Raw genomic sequence first — 20,630 nt, 5'->3', positions numbered from 1 at the left:
GCAAGTTGTGGCATGCAACCAAACAACCCCATAGTAACCAACCAAAGGTTAGACTAAAAATTGTACACCATATCTAAGGTTTGACGTGGCAAAACATAACAGCCCTGAACTTCACAAAAGAATGTATCATAGAAGCTCCACAACTACAACTGTATCGGGCAGCTGGCATCCTCCGGTTTACATAAGCAGCCTCAGCGATGAAGTGCGGTTGTACAATATAATCAGCTTGAGACTCACCGTAGCACCTAGAAGTTAGTACTATACTCCAGATGTTTCAACCCAACAAGAAACCTAACAGGGTATCCTACAAAATTTGCTTCCACAAAAGTAAATACGCCATCGTTACAGCTACTACAGATTCGCTTCCACAAGCAAATACACCATTGTTACAGCTGCTAGCTACCACTCAATTCATATACATTGAATACCTACCGCTGCAAGCACACTGAAGATACCACTACCAGGAAGAAAAACTGATATACAGCTCAAATCTATTGATTGGCAATTGAAACCAGATTACTAGATGGAAGATATCACACACAGCTTAAAACAGTCCGAACAAACGTTTCCGCTGCTGGCTCATGCTATTTTGGGGTGTTCTTTGTGGAGGAGTCACAGATATCCTGTCCACGTTTGCTAGTGCCCACCTGTTGAAATCAGGCGATGAGACCAGTTGTTTCATAGCTTTATGTGTCTCTTCTCTAGTGAATGCTGCATATTCCTCCTCTGAAAACTTTTTCCGCTCAGGGTTAGTGTGGAAGGTAGAATAGTAGCTATCCGTAGCAAGGTCTTGAGACAATGTCTTCCTTGATCCTGTAAAAGCAAAAGATTTTAGGTCATTCACCAAACAATAATACCGAACTATGACATCATACAGGTAAAAGAAATGACAAACCCGTACGAAGTGAATTTCTTTTTGGTGTACTCCTCATGTATTCACCATGAAGCTTGCTAAATCCATCTTGGTGAGATCCATTCATGCTGGAGTACTCCTCACCAAAACCTTCATAGCCAGTGGGAACAATGTTCGAAAATGCCCTGCCAAGAGATACAATCAGGTCATTGATGTGTTAACCATGTTATCAAAAGATTTGGTGGTAACAAAATGAAATGCATTCTTAAGGCAAAGGGACCCATTCATTTGGAGAAACTATTATCCACAAAGACATTATTCAGCGTCATCTCTACGAAACATAGTGTTATAAATGTAACCAAAAGGTTTTTGACAAAGTTGCATACATTCACCATCACATCTACAAGATAATACATTTAGAAAGATACAAGGACTAAGACATGAATTATTTCCCAGCATACCCAATTCCTGTCAGTGTTCCACTTTCTATTCACATCTAAAGTAATTACTCTGATGTTGCACAACATACTACACACATAGGAGAAAACATCTATTGGACTTAGCTGTGTGTGCACTGGCCAAGAATAATCAGCAGATACAAATAACAAAGTGCACTGGCTAAATCTATAAAAGTTAGGAACCCAACCATAAACAATAGAATATGAGGAACCCTGCTCTTACATAGTTACAATCAAGTCAAATTCTCCTTGATGACAATTGACAAGGGTTATGATCAATGCGAAAGTATGAGGTGACTTCCCTGATAATAAGATATACGAATATATTGCATCTTACCTTGATAGGCACCGTAGAACTCTTGACTTTCCCTCAATCCTAGAAACTGCTTTGATGGCTGTGCAAAATAATAATGCTGAAAATGCAAAGAGATAGTCCAAAGAACTCTACACGGAAAAAAAGAACAAGCAAAAGCTTGTATGTCAGTTAACAGATAAGCAAATTATTAGGATTGTCAGTAAATAACAGGTCACTATAACAACTTACCTGCAGGATCATAACTGCAGAAATAATCAAGATAGCCCACTCAACAAAATAAGCCACACCAGCATCAACAGATCCTTCTTCTGTTAGCACAAGCTTACGGACACCCCAGTAACCAAACCAGGCTCCAGCTAAGATCACACTTACGAGAAGGAATACACCTAGCTGCAATAACATATATTGGATGTTGGTATGTCACAGGGAAAAGAGAAAATGGACCTTGAACGAATGATGCTTTTGAAAGCATTAGCAATATATTTATGGGATAATTTGACAGCAGCATATAAACTTGAAGGGAATACTAATGATAAATCATGGACTATCTCTTTATGGGACTATTATAACCAGACTATTTATCAACAAGAACTGGCAGAGACAAGCATAAGTAAATATTTGAAGAGAATATGAGATATTATCAAATTTATACATCACAGTAATCTATGAAAACGAACTTACAAAACACAAGCAGCAAACTGCAAAGTTGAAAATATTATACACTTGTACCTCCATAAAAGGTAAAGCTCTTTCTTCCATATGGCACATGTAATTGAAGGTGGAAACAGAAGTAGCAAATGAACCATAAGTAACCTACAAGGAGAACTTACATACAGGATTATGCATGTCTTCGGCAATCCCAATTTCCACAAGCACAGAACGTAAAAGTCCCGACAAATAGTGCAAAAAATATGTGGTCATGCCAACCTGTTTTGAGAAAACGTCATGAATCAGTGTTCCAAGGATATGGCATTGCAATCAAAGCAGAAACAAGTCAAATTGTATGAATACTCACAAGTGAAGAGTACACAAAAATTGCAAGAGAACTCTTTCTACCAGTGGGTAAAAGCTTCATTCCCTGAAAAAGAAGATAAAAATAGAAAAAATCAGACAGTAAGCTAAGAAAAGAACTAAAAAAACACTCCTAAGGTAACTGGTTGTCACATAAAATACTTGGAGGGACTACAGACAATCGTACCTCAGTTTAAGCATTTGGTACTGAAAATTCAATAAGCTAGACAGATTGGTTCATAAGAATCAACTTATGCTCATTGATAAAAAGGAGAAGGATAAGTCATCAATAAAAAACTGTTAAAAATGCAAACACTATGAGGTTATTTGTCTCGATCATTTTCTTTCTTATTATGTTAGTGTTTTGCCCCATTTCTTTGTTTACATCCCACGACCCTTCCTTTCCATGGTAAAAGCTTAGGATCACCAAAGTGAATTTGGAAAAGGGTTCCAATATAGAAGCAGGAGACTTTCTCGCCTAACAGAACACGAGGGAAAAAAAATGGAAACACACATTTTATTATAAGCACATCAGAAAAGGAGGGCGAGTGTCCATTAAGCTGAAGCACTGAATGAAATGGCATGTTTTACATACAAGACAAAATTGCCAGCAAAACATAACAAACACCTAAATTCTCAATTCTTGATTCCTTTTTACAGAATATGACTTGCTAAGCATGATAACAGGTATCTAATCAGTTAGAGCTTTATTAATCACCAATGCAGTGTTGGTAACTGGAAACAAATGTAACAGAATAATATTTTTAAATTATACACCAGAATAGAAAACGTGGGAATGCAGATTACTTTGATAAACATGATAAGATGAAATAGGAATAGTGGAATGTCGTTGCGTGGAGTTTACAGTTTAAACATGATAACAAAACGTGATATTACTAATTGAAACAAAGGTAACAGAGAAAACCCTCTAGTAAAGAAAGTTTACAGTTTAAATTATGTTGTCCAGATGAGAAAATAACTTTGGTAATTCCATATATGCCACCCGCCTATGCCAATAATTCTTCTAACTGTCAATGCTAAGCATGATGTAAATATAACTTCCCAAACTATTACAATGATGGCAACACCCACCATACAAAACTTCAAACAATATCAATTGCCATATATATAGAACTTAGTGAAGATGGGTAAACTCACCTGGAAGAGTATAATCAGAATTACAAGGAAAATTCCAATCGTCATTGCTCCGCCATAGTAGAATACCACAGACTCGCTAAGAGTGTGCGCCACTGCCATCAGCACCATTCCCAGCAACAAGAACACCACCCTGTGAAGCAAGAACTCTGCAAACACAACCACAGAAAGCCCCCAAAGCACTCCCACATCAATATACACGCAAACGATGCCAGCAAACAGAACACAACTACTGAAACAAGGAGAAAGAAAACAGTACCTTCCTCCGTCGACACTATGATAGACCTCGAAGGGTCCGATGGCATCCGGAAATCGAGGACCCGGGTGTCGTACGGGGAGATGGCTTGCACCCATAGGCCGCTCTTGGCCATCTTATGGCACTGTGACGCCGCGCACTTGCATGGACCCACTGTGGCATTCCTACAAACACCAGCCGGGCCAACCAAAAGAAAAATCAGGCGAAACGCGCAGACATAGCAAGGAAGCGCTAGGGTTTATGTCCGCATTCCCACTTACCGGTGAAAGCAGAGCTCAAGTCCGCTGGGGCGGGTAGCGTTGGCGCGGACCCTGAGGGCGTGGAAGAAGCGCGACGGGTCGCGGAGGCGGGACGGGCGACCGCGGATATGCACGCGTGTGCAGAAGGGGCCACCGCCACCGCCGCCGCCCTCCCCGCCGCCGGCGAAGGGCGCGGCCGGCGGGAGACGGAGGGGGGACAGAGGGTGCGACGCGACTGCGAGGAGAAGGATGTTAAAAAACAGTTAGGGTTAGGGTTTGGTGGGGTTTGGGAGGGGAGAAAGTAAATACTTACCCGCGAGCTCGGCGGGGGTGGAGATGGAGGCAGCGGTGGTAGCGGCGGCGGCGGCGGCGAGGATGAGGAAGCAGAGAACGAGGCGGCGGTGGAGTGGTGGCATCGCGGCGGCGATTGAGGGATTGGGGATTTGTTTCGGGGCGATGGTAGGAGAAGACGGGGGAGGGAGGGAGGAGGAGGAGGAGGAGGGAAAGGGTGGTTTAGCTTTGAAACAACGCCGTGGTCGGTGGTAGCGCAGGATGGCGGTACGGCAGTAGCAGCAACATTAGGTACCTTGGTCGCGAAGGATTTTGCGAGTACGAACCCCCTACGAACAGGAGTCTTCGATGAACAGATAATGTTTTCTTTTTTTTCTTAATACTAAAAAAAATGGCACGTGCAAGGGTAAGATAATTTTTAAATTTTATTAGATTATGTCCGTTGATGTCCCTGTTGCTTTCCCGATCTTATTTCTACGACGTCTTGCGGAACATATTTCTCACTATTTAGTTGTTCCATTTTCACTGGTTTTATAGAAAATTAAGGCTGTGTTTAGATCTAAAGTTTGGATCCAAACTTCAGTCTTTTTCATCACATCAACCTGTCATACACATACAACTTTTCAGTCACATCATCTCCAATTTCAACCAAAATTCAAACTTTGTGCTGAACTAAACACATCCTAAGGTGATGAAAATTTAGTCATCGTCATCTCTATGCCTTACTGCTTGACACACCCCAAACCATGTCATCTACTCTAGTTTGATAAGCAACATGGGAGATGTGCCAACCACAACTGCGATGAAGATTAATACAAGCCACATAACCCCCGGCTTCTTGAAGGATCTTTGGTTAGATATTGTCACGCGTCGTGAGAATAGGAACATGGAACCTAAGATTTGAGAAATAAGTTCATTATACATCCCTCATCTTTTGCCCTTTATTCAAAAGGGTTAATCGGATCTATACCACTGTAAATTTCACAGTTTGGAAATATACTATTACTATTCATCTATTTAAAATCATGCCATTACAATTTTACAAGTGTTGGAGATATGCCACTATATATCCTTTCACAGCATTTTTTAAGGTCTTAGGACCAAATTGTCCCTTTCTTCTACCTTCATCAATTTCTTTTTCCCCAATCTCCCGTCCTCCAGCTTGACAAACTCCGACAAAATTATGTAGCCGGCCACGGCGCTGGACTGCACGGTGAGGATTGCAGTCTCGGCAAAGTTCAGAGAAGCCGCCGGCAGCGGTTGGTCCGTTCACGTCGACGACGGTGTGCTGGAAAGGCTGTTGTCGACGACAAGAGCGTTTGCCACATTGTTGGAGGCGTGGGCCGGTTGAGGTGTTGTGCCCTACCATACGACACAGCATATACGAACTAGCCTGTATACACATACACTCCTACCAACCTGGCATGGTTCAGTCACTGAGGCCCTGTTTAGATCCACACAAAAAATTTACACCCTGTCACATCGAACGTTTGAACACCTGTATAAAGTATTAAATATAGGCTAAAAAATAACTAATTGTACAGGTTACGACTAATTTGTGAGAAGAATTTTTTAAGCCTAATTGCTCCATGATTTGATAATGTGGTGCTATAGTAAACATTTGCTAACGACGGATTAATTATTCTTAATAAATTTATCTCGCTGTTTACTGACGGATTCTGTAATTAATTTTTTATTAGTGTTCGAACACCCCATACGACACCCTATATAATATCCGATGTGACATGCTAAAACATTACACTCCTTAATCTAAACACCCCCCTGAATACAAGCAGCAAATGCATATCCGTATGTCTCTGCATAAACACAATTACACACTACATAGGCCAACGTATTTTGTACGTTTCTGCCCCACATTACTGAATCCTAGCTTAAATGAGTGCAAGCAAGCTCTCACAACTGTGTGACACTCTGATGAGGACATCCTCCACTATTACCCGCTGGCAAAGACACAAAAGTCGGGCGGCGACCGTGTGAGTCTCTGAATAATTCCATCTTTCTTAGCTTGGGAAGAGGAAGCCACCTTAAAAGGGAGAGCCACCCTTCCCCTATTGGACTAGTCTTTTAGGGAGATTGGGCATTTCCCCGAGTGGGTGTGCCTAAGAACTGTTGGGGTCCGGGCAACTATAATTTGTTGGGCCTCGGCCAACCCCACCTGTACCGGATTGTTATCATCTGGTATCAGAGCTGGGTCCTTGTTAAGGGGGTGGGAATGATGAGGACATCCTCCACTATTACCCGTTGGCAAAGACGCAAAAGTCGGGCGGCGACCGTGTGAGCCTCTGAATAATTCCACCTTGCTTAGCTTGGGAGGAGGAAGCCACCTTAAAAGGGAGAGCCACCCTTCCCTATTGGACTAGTCTTTTAGGGAGATTGGGCCGTTTGGGAGGAAGAAGCCACCTTAAAAGGGAGAGCCACCCTTCCCCTATTGGACTAGTCTTTTAGGGAGATTAGGCCTTTCCCCGAGTAGGTGTGCCTAAGAACTGTTAGGGTCCAGGCAACTTTAATTTGTTGGGCCTCGGCCAACACCGCCTGGGCCGGATTATTATCACACTCTCCTCTAGCTCAATCGGCAGTGGTGTCCTGCGCGGCGGCTCTTCCAACGCTACAGCCGGCGGCAGCCTGTGACATGAGCTGATGAGCTCATAGGAGTTCGTCGGCTGGAAGGAAGAGAGGAGAGAGGGGAAGGAAGAAGGAAGAAGAGGAGGGTAATTTGGTCTTAAAAAAACAAAAAATGTTGTGAAAAGGTATATAGTGGTATATTTCCAATACATATGAAATTATAATGGAATAGTACCAAATAGGTGAATAGTAATGGTATTTTTCTAAACCATAAAATTTATGATGGCGTGAAATTTATAACGCATCCCTCAACCGTAAAATCGGGTATAATGCCTTCCAACTTCAAAAACAGGTGCAAATTTTCTCCTTCGTTGGTTTGGAAAGTGATTTCTAGTGACGTGGCAGTGGACCCACATGTCAGCGACCTGCACCTCATCTCATCGTTACGTCAACTGCAACTTTGGTAGTCGCGTGATCCGCTGCGTCCATAACAAATCGAATGGCCAATGTTAAGGCAGGACTGTACCTCATCACTGCTCGGAATAAAACAAGGTCACCGACGCCTCGGCTCTTCCGCCAGTTGTCGTGCGAAAAGATAAGGAAGGCGAAATAGACTTACTAAGATTTGGAAAAGCCTATGTGTGTGTCCGGCCCCACATGTCATTGTGTGCCTGGCACCACATGTCAACCACTGCTACTGCAGCAGCAGCATTGCATAGGATCTACATCCCTCAAGCTAAAGATGTGAGGTTCCCTGCCCTGTTGTCTTCCCCATCTCCTATGACCAAGAGCAAAAGATAAGGAAGGCGAAATAGACTTACTAAGATTTGGATATTTCTGATCCAATTTTTTTCATGTGCAAGCCCACTTCCCTCCTCTCTTTTCCCCATCCATTTGGGCCACCTCTTCCTTCTCCTCCTCGGCCCAACAGATGTTCGGCCCATCAAGCTAGCCTAGGTTTCCTCCCTTTCTCTGACTGGCACATCGGGCTCACTGGGCCAGCTTGGTCGTCTTCCTCCGGACGAGACCGAATTCTGTTGTCGCATAGTGTAGAAGTCGATCCCCTTCTCAAATCGAGCTTCTCTACCGCTTCTCCTTTCAAATTGGATGCGAAAACGGAATCCCCTCGATCTCCTCTCCATTTCTCCTCAACCAATTTTAGTTAAGCCTAACGAAATCCGGTGGATTTTGGTCCCCTCATATGATATCGTCGAGTAGGAATCGGAAAATGACTACACAAGGAAGACGGGGGAAGACGCTCGCACGACACGGACGTACGCAAAAAACGGATGAATCGGAATGTGACGAATAGAAAGTTGCGAATTTTTAAGTAGTTGAGATATAGATTTTGAAATATAAGCAAATTAATAATATATACCATTCCAATAAAATAGTTAATGTGTATTGACATCATCATAACATCAACATGTTATCAAGTTTTATCTGTGTATAGGTACCATATATAGTACCTCGGTACCATATATTTTTCTATGGTGTCGTTCTGACGTAAGTATAGTATCTATACTCTACCCTACCCCTAATACTAGCCTAGATTTGGTATCAAGTTATCGTGTTTACGTTAGCATATGATGTTATCATTTGAAGTGTTCTGATGGACCAACGGTATACACCGTTGTGTAGTTCTCTTATAAAATAACTAGAGCGGGAGCGCGCTTTGCGTTTGTTCTTTTTTGGGAAATTAGCTGTGCTTTTCCTTTTTTGGAAAATTGGCTGTGTTTTTTTCCTGTTTTAGGTGGTGAAAAAGAATGAATTAGTTTGAAGCATTGAATTGTAAGCATTTGTGAATAAGGGTATCAAGATGGATAGCTTATTACTGTAACGGCAGGCATTTTACTCGAACTACTTAGATAGTATAAAGGCATGTCATTCAGCTAGACTGCATGCATATACATACTATGTTCTACAGCATTGGTAGCAGATGCAGTAGCATCTTAGATCATACAATGCTAAGGAAGGTAGATAAGGCAACACTTATATACAATGATAATCATGACAAAAAGCCATGAACAAAAGATCTTGGTTCTTTAGTCCTGGGTAATTTCACAACTGCCATCTGTCTTCTAGCTGGGACATAGCTTTGTACATATATATAAGCAAAAGTCTTGAGATGGATTGCACGTCGACAACTCATTCATTGTGTAGATGAATTAAGAGCTGTGAGATTAGGAATGCCTTTAAATTGCTAATTTGTTATGTGTAGATAGGTGAGTTTGTGTTTGAGGAGTAACCTGTCATTGCCTTTTTGCTTGGCACCATCCTTGAACAATTTCTTAGCAACCGGAGGTGTTGCTGTAGGTGTAGGCCTTCCTCTGTTTATTGAAACGATGTATTAGTTACAATGGAAGAAATCTTTATTATTGGAATGCACCTAGGAGTGATCAAAGCACCTTTTTTTGGCTGGGGTATATGTAGGGAAGGATGGGGTTGCTTGTTTGGCTTCTTCAGCAGTTTCTGGTAGTCCCTTTCCCTTGTAAAAGAAGTGGCGGTTAAGTCTTAATGAATGAGATGAAAGGAAAGAGATGTAGTAGTACCATATTTTCAGCAGTATCAGGCAGGACAACAATTGAAGATTTATCATGTGAGATGTTTTCTTCAGCTTTTGTGTCAGTTTTGGGCTTGCAAAATTAGGAAAGAAGTGAGAGTGGATGTAATTCAGTATGAGTGACAACAAGTTTAAGGGTGGCTATAAAGTGGTTACCTTATCATCAGTTTTAGGTTTGGTCTTGCTAGACTGCATGTGAGACACTGAGACAATGCTTTTCTTGGTAGGTGTTGAAGAACTTGATTTGCTAGTTGGGGTGTCCTGTGTTCCCTGAGCGATAGTGAACTTGGTTGGTGTTGAGATGGTTTGTCTTGGTTGAATGGGCTGCTGTGATTCATTGCTTGTTTCATTTGGTGTTGGTGCTGTTTGGACAGAGCTGCTTGAGCTTGCTGAGACAATAGCTGATGTCACTTGTGAAGCATCTGGGGACATAAGGAGTAGTGGTTGGTTTGAAGCACCAGCGGATATAATGCTATTAACTTGTAGGCACTCTTGACTTCTCATAACAGTATCCCGTGTAAAGCTAACATTCCATGGAAAATTGCTGCCAATAAGTGACGTGATTTCACTTGGAATGTATTCACTGTTTGGTGGATTTTCTTCAATGAGAGATTCTATGGGCCTGCGTAGTAGCCGTTGTGCGATCCTTCCGAAAAGGATAAATGTAGCATTAGCATCATCATCGCCGGAAATTAATACTACTTTGTACCTGCATGAAAAATGGATATGGCTATAGCAATGTGTGGATGATAATTGCTAAAGATGTAAGAGGACAGAGCGTGTTCTGTTATGAACCTTGGATCTGGTATTCCGATGTTAGAATAGCTGGAGCATCTGTAGCTAGAGCCATATGGTTTTGAAGTTTTGTAGCACATTCAACATGAATTGTACCACCAAGAATATTCATTACATATCCTTCTGACAGTCACATTTACTATAAAACATGTTCCCTGCATAAGAAGACAATGAAAATATCATATTGGTAATTTTATCATCAAAAAGTGGATAGATGTAGTTAAGATGTGTTCTGGAGATAGTGTCAACCTTGTGTTTGTGAGGGTTGATATTAAGGATTTCTGCAATACTCTTTTCTTCTGGTACATCCTGGTTGTATCCTGTAGCAGGCTCATCAACCCACTTGATTGGCTGAAAGTTTGTGCTAAAGCTACATAGAAGAATTGTATCTTAGATTAATGGATACTGCGAAAACCTTGAAGAATACAGTGGTGCACATAGATTGTAAGAATAACGTTAAATAAATTAAATTACCTCTCATTTAGTTCTGCTACTTCAGGAATATTTAGATTAATATACCATTTGCATGGTGAGCTTCCAGTTAGTGTAAGGCCTATATATGTGGAGGAAATTATTAGATATTGTTAGTTGCATGTAGTCAATACTACAGTAATTGAAAGTTTAGAAAGAAATGTACCTAATCCTCTGTAATCTTTCACAAGTGTTCCAACAAACACAACAACTTGAGCTTGAGTTTGACCAGCATTGTATATGTCATTAGCATCAAAAGAGGTTGCTCTTTCTCCCCAGAGTGTGACAGGAAGAGTTGAATTGCTAGTTTTGTAGATTTGGAGGGGAAAAAGTGATTTAATTGTAATTGGAAGAGATGACTTAGTGTTAAGAATATGTGAGATAGTTTGTGTGAATGCTAGCGAAAAAGATTAAGTAAATAATGAACATGTAAATATTTAGTTGTACTAAACTAACCTTGCATCGCGGATCTGTAATGTCCTTTTTAAGCTCTCAGCGTTTCTGGACTTAGGACGTATAGTAGTGACTGCACCAACTTCAGTGATATGGCATATAAGTTTAATAAAATGATATGGCATTGCAGAAGATGTATATAACAATAATTGTAACACAATAAAAGTATGTTATTACCAACGTAGAATGAATTTTTCTCGACAAGGGAAGGAACATCTTCGAATGGTGTCAGTGAAAATGTAATACCAGGGAAATGAGGAGGGACATTAATGTGTTCTTCAAGTGTTGTCCATTTACTGAAGAGGATCATTAGGTTGTTTGCAACTGGCCTGTATGTTCTGTTTGCAGCCCTAACAGTGAATGAGTCAATGTAGTAAACCTTTTCTTCCTTAAGGAGAGGTTTCATCTTTTCTGTTATAGGGGGGTAAATTTGGGCATGTATGCTAGTCCCCTACAGATTATAAATACAAATCATGTTATCAAGAGAATTATTGATATAGTAAGGCAAATATAGAAAATGGATTTGGCACATAAATTATTACCATTTCATCGAGTAAGACAAGATCAGTGTGGAAAATTTTTGTATGATTGTTGAGATCAGTAAAGTTCCATAGCCTGGAGACCCTTGCAAGGATTCTTTTGTTTGAATCTCCAAACGATAGCTGTGAAATCAGTACATGCGCCATATGGAATCTGCAATAAGCACAAAATACTTTTAGTATAGACGAAACAACACTACTATATATGTACAAGAAAATGTTACTAAGAAGAACAGTACATATAACTGCAGCGGACAAATCATATACTATGTATATAGTATATGGTACATGTGAAGGAGGTATATTTATTCCAAAATATATGTACAAAATTGCTTCTTTTTTAGGGTAAAAGAGGTTAAGCATGGAGCGGCAAAGCCTGCAACAGAAAGGTATTTCAATTATTATTGATAATTTAAGAGAACACATAAACATGATATATGGAACAGTGTGTTGAAAAGCACCGCTGGCAATGTAGCGCTAAACACTTCGGTGTAAACAATATTTCTTGTTTGTGTACCACATGATCCATCGTCATTCTCAATTAATATTTTTAAACCTGATCGGCTTGTTGCTCTTGAAATAGCAACGTACAATTGCCCATGTGTGAAAACAGGTTTTCTGATAAATACACCTACTCGTTGAAGTGTTTGACCTTGGCTTTTATTGATAGTCATTGAATAACAAACACGAACAGGGAATTGTCTTCTTTGTAATGTAAAAGGCCATTTCATTTTGGTAGTACTCAGTGTTATCCGAGGTATGTAAACAGTTTCACCGATGTTTGATCCAGTAAGTATGATACATTGAAGAATTACATAGCCCAATTGATTGATTCAGATTTTGAAGTAGCATGACCACAACAGCTTCTTTAAGAATAAGTCTATGTGTAGGAAAGTTAGTGGCGTCTATTGAGTTAAGAAACTCAGGTGGATATAGCAAGTCAAAATCTGGTATTTGTTCAGAGCATTTTGATATTGTATCACAACTTGAGTATATTTTTGCATCTCCAGGAAGCAAACCAATAATATAGTTATTTATTTCATCAACTGTTGTATTATTAGGGCAAACAATTGCACGTGAAGCTAGGTATTCAGGATTTTTGTATGATGCAAGGAAATCAGGGTATACTTCGCTGACAATGGCATTTATTTATCACCATCAGTTATGATGAGTAAATCATCAGGAATTGTGATCCATGTAGGATAGCTTTCACCTTCCTTTGCTATCATAGGTAAAGTTCCATCACCAACAGCGAAAACCCACTGGCTAAAATCATCCATGTCCTTTTTTTCATTTTCAGGTAGCATTGGATTAAGTAATCTCATGTTTATATTCATAGTTAATATTGTCACATGTTTCCATAAGTCTGAGTTTGTGACCGATGCATTGATTATAGCACTACGGGAGCCTTTAGGAACAACTGGCAATATTTGTCTGAAGTCACCACCCAGGACAACAGGTTTTCCTCCAAAAGGTATAATAGAATTCAAAGGGCATGTCTCAGAAAGTATATCACGTAATGTGCGGTCTAGTGCTTCAAAGCATCGCCTATGTGTCATTAGAGCTTCATCCCATATGATTAATGCAATCTCAATTAAAAGCTCAGCAAGCATAGTTCCTCGTTTTACATTGCAAATACTTGTTTCATCAATGTCAATTGGTATTTTAAATCGAGAATGAGCTGTTCTGTCTCTAGGTAATAGCAGTGACGCTACGCCCGATGAAGCGACGGCAAGAACAATTTTATTATGTGATCTAAGTTTTGCAATAATAGCATTCCACAGGAATGTTTTTCCAGTTCCACCATGGCCACACACAAAGAAAAAACCAGGTTGATTCGCAGCAACACGAGAAGTTATGATGTCGAAAATGTTTTTTTTGATCATTGTTCAATTGGTGTATCAAAGAATTTGCATGCATGCTTAACATAAGTGGATCAAGTGCAAATTCTTCTTCAATCAATCTATTATTACCAGGAATATGTGGTACAGACGATGGATGTGGCAGGTTAAAATCCTTTATATTACCACCACTATTCGCAAACACATTAGCAAGTTCGTGGAGAAGAAGATTAAGCAAATGGTCAGGTGGAATGATACAATTCGGGTTATCCAATGCTTTTTTTAGTTTGCTATGTATATCATCTGTCATATATAACCAATACTTGTCAAACAATGATCGCACATCATTAACAGAGCAGTAAAGAAGTATAGTCACAAAAAGTTGTCTAAGCTGCTGTGAAGATGCAGAGACTATTGCTTCATCGAAAAGTAGATACCATTCATTGTCCCCCTCAAGGAGCCCTCGTGCCTCACATGCTTCTCTAAATGTGGCATAGACAATATTATTAAATGTACGCACATCAACATAACTTTGAGCGCCTTTAACAATCATTAACAACATGCGTAGGTAGTAAAGTTCACCAGCAGTTGGATGCACATAATATATTCTACCAATTTTTGCAGCAGGTGTTCGCTGGCGCCATACTCTAGATGATGACTCCCATGACCACTCTTTCGGAAATTCACAGTATGTTAATGAATGGGCTTTAGAATATTTTTTGTTAGCTTCAAACCATTCAGTTAACATTGAACGCTTCGCAGCAGGACTTTCAAGCACTGCTCGTAAGTCCGATCCTTTCTCATATCTAACATAGTTTTTCCCAGGTAAGTGGACAACCAATCGTTCAACAAGAGGTACTCTATAGTGTATATCAAATTCAAACAATCGATGAAGTGCCTCACAGGTCGAAAGAAATCTTGCATCCATGTATTCTAATATTTCATCACGTGGAGCAAGGTCATGATTCGGTGATGCATTTGTTGTCTTAGCTGTTGTTTCGAAGTAGATTTTAGCTCGGTCTTGGCCTTTCGTGATATATTTAAATAAATATTTTATCAAATTTGATTTGTTACACCACTCAACATTTATGTGTGCCTCGTATTTTTTAAGCAATTTCATGTTATAGGGGACAACAGATCTATTATCCAAGGGAATTCCATTTTTTATAATACATCGTCCATCATTTCTCTGTCTATAAATTGTAAAAGCAGCTTCATCAATAATGGTTTCATCTTGAAAATCTTTAGGGTAGTTTTTTGAGCATTTATCGTTTTTCATGCAAGGACAACTTTTGTTTGCATCACCACAGGGACCATGCATCATGAACTCGCTAACCAATTCATATCCTAGTCGATCAGTGTCATAATCGGGTATTTCAGTACAAATGAAGCCATCTATGATAGATGCTGACACGTCAGTAGTGGGAGCTGCGAGCCAAACCAAGCAATGTATGTGCGGAAGCCCACGTTTCTAGAACTCAACAGTGTAGAGGACTGTAATAATTTAAGAGAGAATACTATGAGTGTGCTATCCTTAATTCAATATATTCTATGGACCAAGAGGGTATAAGAATACCTGCAAGAACTTTACCAAAAGTTCTGCCCTCTCTAATATCAGTTATGAATTCATTAACCTTCATATTAAATACACGAACAATGATATCGGCTCTATCAGATGGTTGTTGACCAGGCTCAAATCGAATCGCTTCAGCAATATCTTGCCATTTTGAATTACATGTATATGTCACAAAGAGGTCAGGTGATCCATAAACATGGCATATTGCCATTGCATCTTGATAGTTCATCACCATATACCTTCTCCCTCCAATGAAACTGGCAGGAAGTATGACACGCTTTCCAATTGAATCACCATCAGTGACACCTTTATCAATCGCATCTACGATCCCATCTACAGACTCACCACGTAACTCTTTTCGATGGTCAATGAAAAATTGTAATCTATTAGCTTCAATTGTAGAAAATATATCAACATCAATTTGATCACTTAATCGACCATAACATGTCAAAGGATTTGGTTCATTTAGTCTATAGTGCATCATATATCTATAATATTCTGGCATTGTGACATATTTTCTTCCAACTCCGTCATAATTATTATATTTAATGCCAAGATGGAATCCGCGTTCACCATATGGGAATAACAAAGGGTACTGCAAGGCCATATAAGATGGGTGCAATGGAGAAATCTGGTGCAGTCCATGGTTTTTATCATACACAAGCACATCAAATTTGTATTCTTTTGCAGAAAATTCACCCACTATTATTCCAGCAATTTCACCACTTGTTGGTAGGTTATACTGAACATCGTCTTTTGCGTTGCAGCCTAAAAGGCGAAGGGTTATTTGCTGATCACCATGTTCAGAAAGACGTTCTTTAGCATATCTAAAGTTTTGGACAAGGGCATTCTCAGCATCAAACATCGATGACAGGGCAGCAAGTATTTCAGGATCTGCTTTATCTACATTATCACCATCATTTTCAAATATATTTAGCCTGTTTTGTATTTCATTTTCTGCATCATAGATGTATAATTGAGCGAATTTTGGAGGTGAACCACGAGATGGCACAAGAGTACCAATTCGGTGGTGCACAACTTCATTGATCTTGAAAACATAAGGTGCATTCCCAGTATTAATCGATTTGTCAACAATAGCACCCATTGAAGTGAAAGCAAACATTGAGTTATATGATCGTATTTGTCTCAAAAATATTTTTGATCGTGCATCACCATTAAAGTTTAATAATGTTGCAAGTTTAATAATGTTGCAAGTGGTTCAGGAGGACGTAACTTAGGTAATTGTATTTGACCACCTTTGCAACATAGATTGTAAACTATTTTTCTTTTTGTGATAGCAGAAGTGCTTTTGACTCTTTCTTGGTACCAAAACATGGCACCACAATATGGGCATTCATATGTTGGAGGACCGTAGTATGATCTGTCTGGGTACAATGCTGCAATGCGTGTATTGAAGAATGTCAGAAAGTTTTTTTTCGGAACAAAAATAGTATAGTTTGTATTTAGTATAGTGTGTAAACCCTTTAGTGATTGAATATATTCTTTATCGGCCCGTGATGAACTACCGATGCTCTTAGTGTTGATAGCTGCAGTGTACAAAAATAGGGGAAATGATGAACCCAGATACGAAGAATAATACGGTCCACATCTAAGAAAATTGAAATAGCATACCATGTCTACGGCCTTCAGTAGGCGACGGAGGTATTTTTGAACGCAAGAAGCAACGCCTTTGTCTATTTAATTTAGTCAATTCAGGTGCAAAATCCATGAGTGATCTCTTACGGTCACTTTGTTCACTCGCTTGATTTGGTATGATTATAGCATGTTCTATATGCATCGCAGGTTGCCGAGAAAGAATATTTGCAACTCGTCTTTGCCGGCTAGCACGAACTCTGCGTACTCTATTGATACTTTCTTCATTCATCTGTGAAAACATTTCACGCATACAGATCGAAGGAATTGAGGGAAAAAAATTACAGGCCCCAACTTAAATCAAGAGATAAAACAACACATGGTCCGTTATTCCATATTACATGATATTAAGTTAAGCATAGCTGCAGTCTTGCAGAAGGGCCTATATGGATTTAAAGTACGCACACATAGGAACAATAAAAAAACTACGATGATATGAATCCGAGCTTACTATTGTCAATAAAATAACTAACTATATTGAACAACATGCGCAAGTGATATCGTTAGAAAGTGATTGTCTGTATGATCGGCATGATTTAAACCGTCAAATACAACCTAAAAGCAAATTAAAGGGCATATCATCCTAACTTTCTGTGCACTACCATTGACTGAAAACTATAATCGTGCACTACAAAATCATATAGTCAGTAGCTACAGGCTCGTGCGTAGTTTCAATGAGATCTGTCGTTTCACCGAAAAAAATAATGGCTACAACTCAACTTGGACAACAATGGATGGAACAAGTAGTTCTATGGCTGCAAGCAACCTATCATCATAATGAAATTCCCAAAGAAAAGAAGGGGTCAGAAGCATCAGCTATCGTACAGCAATATTCAGTAGGGAAACATGAGAGACATCTATGGCTAACTACAAAGGAAGAAAGATGGCCATGGAAAGTTGGAAACATAAGCTTTGACCATATATCTAATGATGAAATACTGAGGAGAAGGTAAGAAGTATGTATATATAAGAAGGCGACATACTATCATCGCAAGATAAAGTCGAGAAGAAAGCTATGTACACCCATCGACTTAACAGATAGTAAAAGGAACAAATTGGTCGTTATAACAATTGTGACAATTGTAACTTGTAGCGTCTCTCTTTTGCTACTAATACCCAAAACTATAGGGGGAAGAACACTTTCACTATATGCACACAGCATAGAACCATCTAATTATATAAAAAAAATGACAAAGCTAGGGAGGAACTGCAGTTGCACACACATAAACTTACACTTACAGGGGCACACATATACCATATAATATCATGCAAAGAATTAAACTACTAGAGAAATATAGTAATGCATAACAATAAAGAAGAAGAAAATACCTTCAGCACAAAGGCAGACCGAACTGACAGGAAGGGGAAAAGGCAGGGAAACCAGAGCAATATCAACCCCTAATTAAACAATAGACTGAAACAGCAAGCTTCGCAGCAAGGAAAGAGAACCAACACTATCTTGAGCGAATAAACAACCAGAGCTGCATGGTACAAACATCATGGTTAGACACTAACAAGTTTAAATCTAACGCGTAACAGTAGAAGAACTCCTCAAAGAAATGCCAGACTGAACAGAAGGATGAACTGAAATTACCTGCCAAGTATTTCCAGCAGCTCTTGCACGTCTGACTAAAAGTAATTAAGAACCTTTGAAGCTCCGATGCAACCCATGCAGATCTTCTCCCCTAACAAAATAGGAAAGATCAAAGCAAATCAATAAGCAATCAAGATTGAACACCATCGAAAGGAAGAGCAGCAATGAATCTTAATTTTTGAGGATTTTACTTTAAAAAAAATATGCTCCAATAGATTTCCTACTCGGATGCTAAACTTGTGGAGTTTCTATCCCGTAATATTCGCTCTCAATACTGAGGCTGAGTGAGGGCTCCTCTCCCATTCCCAATCCTACGCTCCCGCGTCTTCTCAGCCTACGAGGAGCGAAAAATCATCTTTTTCGCGTGGCTACATCAAGGCGTCTCCAACCACCGCCGCTGACTCGATCTGGTCAGATCGAGCGCCCTCCGTCCAGGTCTCCACTACTAGCATGGAGCCTCATCTCGTCGGCCCTCTCTTCCATGTCCACTGGGCCTGCGCCGATCTGGACCCGCCTTTTTCCCTAACGTCACGCTAGCCTCCTCCGCCTCGTCTCTTGATTTTCACCGCCGCCTGGGCTGCTACTACCTTCATCTGCAGGCCTTCACCCCGCCGCCGAGGGGACGGCGCCTCCTCGCCGTCGGCCGGGGAACACGCCTTCTTTCCCGTCGCTACTGGTCGAGACCCACCGCATACAGTCGTCACCATCAAATTGACTCCGCCGCCAGCAACCATGTCCCCTTCGCTGCCTCACTCCTAGTGGCAAGCACTCCAGGCTAGACACCTCAAGCGAACAGGCCTCCTGCCGTCCTGCCTCGTTGGTTCCTATGCTATGAGACCTTTTCTTTCTCTGTTTATCTGGTAGGAATGATGAGGAAGAGAGGGTCTAGCAGCCTAGCAGGGTGAGAACTGAGAAGGGGTTGACCTGTTTGTGTGGTTATGCTAGCTTGGAACCTCCTATGCGTTGGACATATATCAAAGTATTGGTACTGTATCATTTTTTTTCTTGCTCAGAGAGAATTAAGTCACCCATGGTCTCACTCTCATGGACCTCTACACGTCAACAACATCGTCGGCACGCAGCAGGACAAATAAGTTGATTTCTTTTGGTAGCTTTACATCGGACTCACTTTTTGGTTTTAGGGATTTAATTTTACCTAATCTCTTGGAGGAATAAAAAATTTTACACATTAAATTTCATTTAGGATTCCCAAGATTAGTTTTTTTGGATGGAATTTAGAAAAACTTTTGGTGATGCATATGTGCAAGAATGAAAGAATACACATTGAACCAACTTTTACCTTGCCATGATGGATGGACGATTGAGTAGAGGCAAAATGGATAGAGCTTTGGCAGGAAATAAACGGAGAATAGCAAATGTGAAGAAACTGATGAGGCTGGAAAAGCGAAAGGGAAGGAAAAAAAATGAAAAGCAAAGCAACAATTTTGTAGTGCTGTGGAGCAAGGGGAAAAAAATTAATTCAGACCCTACAAATTTACACCCACCAATAAGCAACAAGCACCTAAGCGTCCAATGGCAGACTGGCCCACTAATCAGCCAAACAGCTGTGTCTACTCAACTGTAGCACCGAATAAAATCGATAACATACACTGTAGCATATATCATCCCTAGACCAACACCAATGGAGTAGAACACAGCTCGGGCCCACAATACAGAGATGAAGGATGTATAGGCAATGTCCACCATATAGGAACAATATGACCGAGGAGACCAGGAGTAATCCAGCCAATAGCATCTTGCATACTCTTGCAGTAGTGGAGTGGGCGCACAGTGCTCCCACTAAAGACGTGGTCTTCGAAGCACCCATTAAAATCCACCCATAAACAAAAAAAAAGCTGTCACACAAGGACAAGGGAACGGCATAGACATATTCTACCACTGTGTGCATCAAACACTGGCTGGCTGTACACGGCAACAGCGAGAGAGAGCCATACACCACGCCCACCCAAAAACAAAGCAACA

At 40.3% G+C, this 20,630-nt stretch overlaps 2 protein-coding genes across 6 annotated transcripts; both read right to left on the bottom strand.

Moving 5' to 3' along the window:
- Window positions 1-110: 110 nt before the first annotated feature.
- Window positions 111-4,901, bottom strand: LOC4333173 (uncharacterized). Of its 2 annotated transcripts, none has more exons than XM_015772307.3 (10): window positions 4,602-4,901; window positions 4,310-4,523; window positions 4,053-4,213; window positions 3,797-3,942; window positions 2,643-2,705; window positions 2,462-2,554; window positions 1,856-2,017; window positions 1,649-1,755; window positions 896-1,038; window positions 111-813 (listed from the first exon to the last, which is right to left on the bottom strand). In XM_015772307.3, exons 1-10 carry the CDS (start codon window positions 4,702-4,704, stop codon window positions 545-547), a joined length of 1,461 nt encoding a protein of 486 aa, XP_015627793.1. In that variant the 5' UTR covers window positions 4,705-4,901; the 3' UTR covers window positions 111-544. The 2 variants fall into 2 exon arrangements, with proteins under 2 accessions (XP_015627793.1, XP_015627794.1); XM_015772308.3 differs by having other exon boundaries at window positions 902-1,038.
- A 4,133-nt stretch (window positions 4,902-9,034) lies between these two features.
- On the bottom strand, window positions 9,035-19,587 carry LOC9266376 (uncharacterized). Of its 4 annotated transcripts, none has more exons than XR_010740234.1 (15): window positions 18,872-19,587; window positions 18,648-18,738; window positions 18,383-18,534; window positions 11,987-12,137; window positions 11,622-11,895; window positions 11,448-11,526; window positions 11,158-11,294; window positions 10,995-11,073; window positions 10,770-10,890; window positions 10,521-10,675; window positions 9,882-10,434; window positions 9,715-9,798; window positions 9,571-9,650; window positions 9,412-9,492; window positions 9,035-9,337 (listed from the first exon to the last, which is right to left on the bottom strand). XR_010740234.1 is itself a non-coding variant. In XM_026023861.2 (15 exons), the coding sequence occupies exons 4-10, from the start codon at window positions 12,128-12,130 to the stop codon at window positions 10,601-10,603; spliced, it is 909 nt and encodes a 302-aa protein (XP_025879646.1). In that variant the 5' UTR covers window positions 12,131-12,137; window positions 18,383-18,534; window positions 18,648-18,738; window positions 18,839-19,587; the 3' UTR covers window positions 9,035-9,337; window positions 9,412-9,492; window positions 9,571-9,650; window positions 9,715-9,798; window positions 9,882-10,434; window positions 10,521-10,600. The 4 variants fall into 4 exon arrangements, 2 of the variants coding, with proteins under 2 accessions (XP_025879646.1, XP_066164972.1); XR_010740235.1 differs by having other exon boundaries at window positions 19,235-19,587; XM_026023861.2 differs by having other exon boundaries at window positions 18,839-19,587.
- Between the last annotated feature and the right edge of the window lie 1,043 nt (window positions 19,588-20,630).

The sequence above is a fragment of the Oryza sativa genome, chromosome 3 (genome assembly GCF_034140825.1).
Source record: "Oryza sativa Japonica Group chromosome 3, ASM3414082v1".
NCBI classification, from domain to species: Eukaryota; Viridiplantae; Streptophyta; class Magnoliopsida; order Poales; family Poaceae; genus Oryza; species Oryza sativa.
The sequence above is the reverse complement of the archived record's forward strand: the minus strand, read 5'-3'. Positions and strand labels throughout refer to the sequence as shown.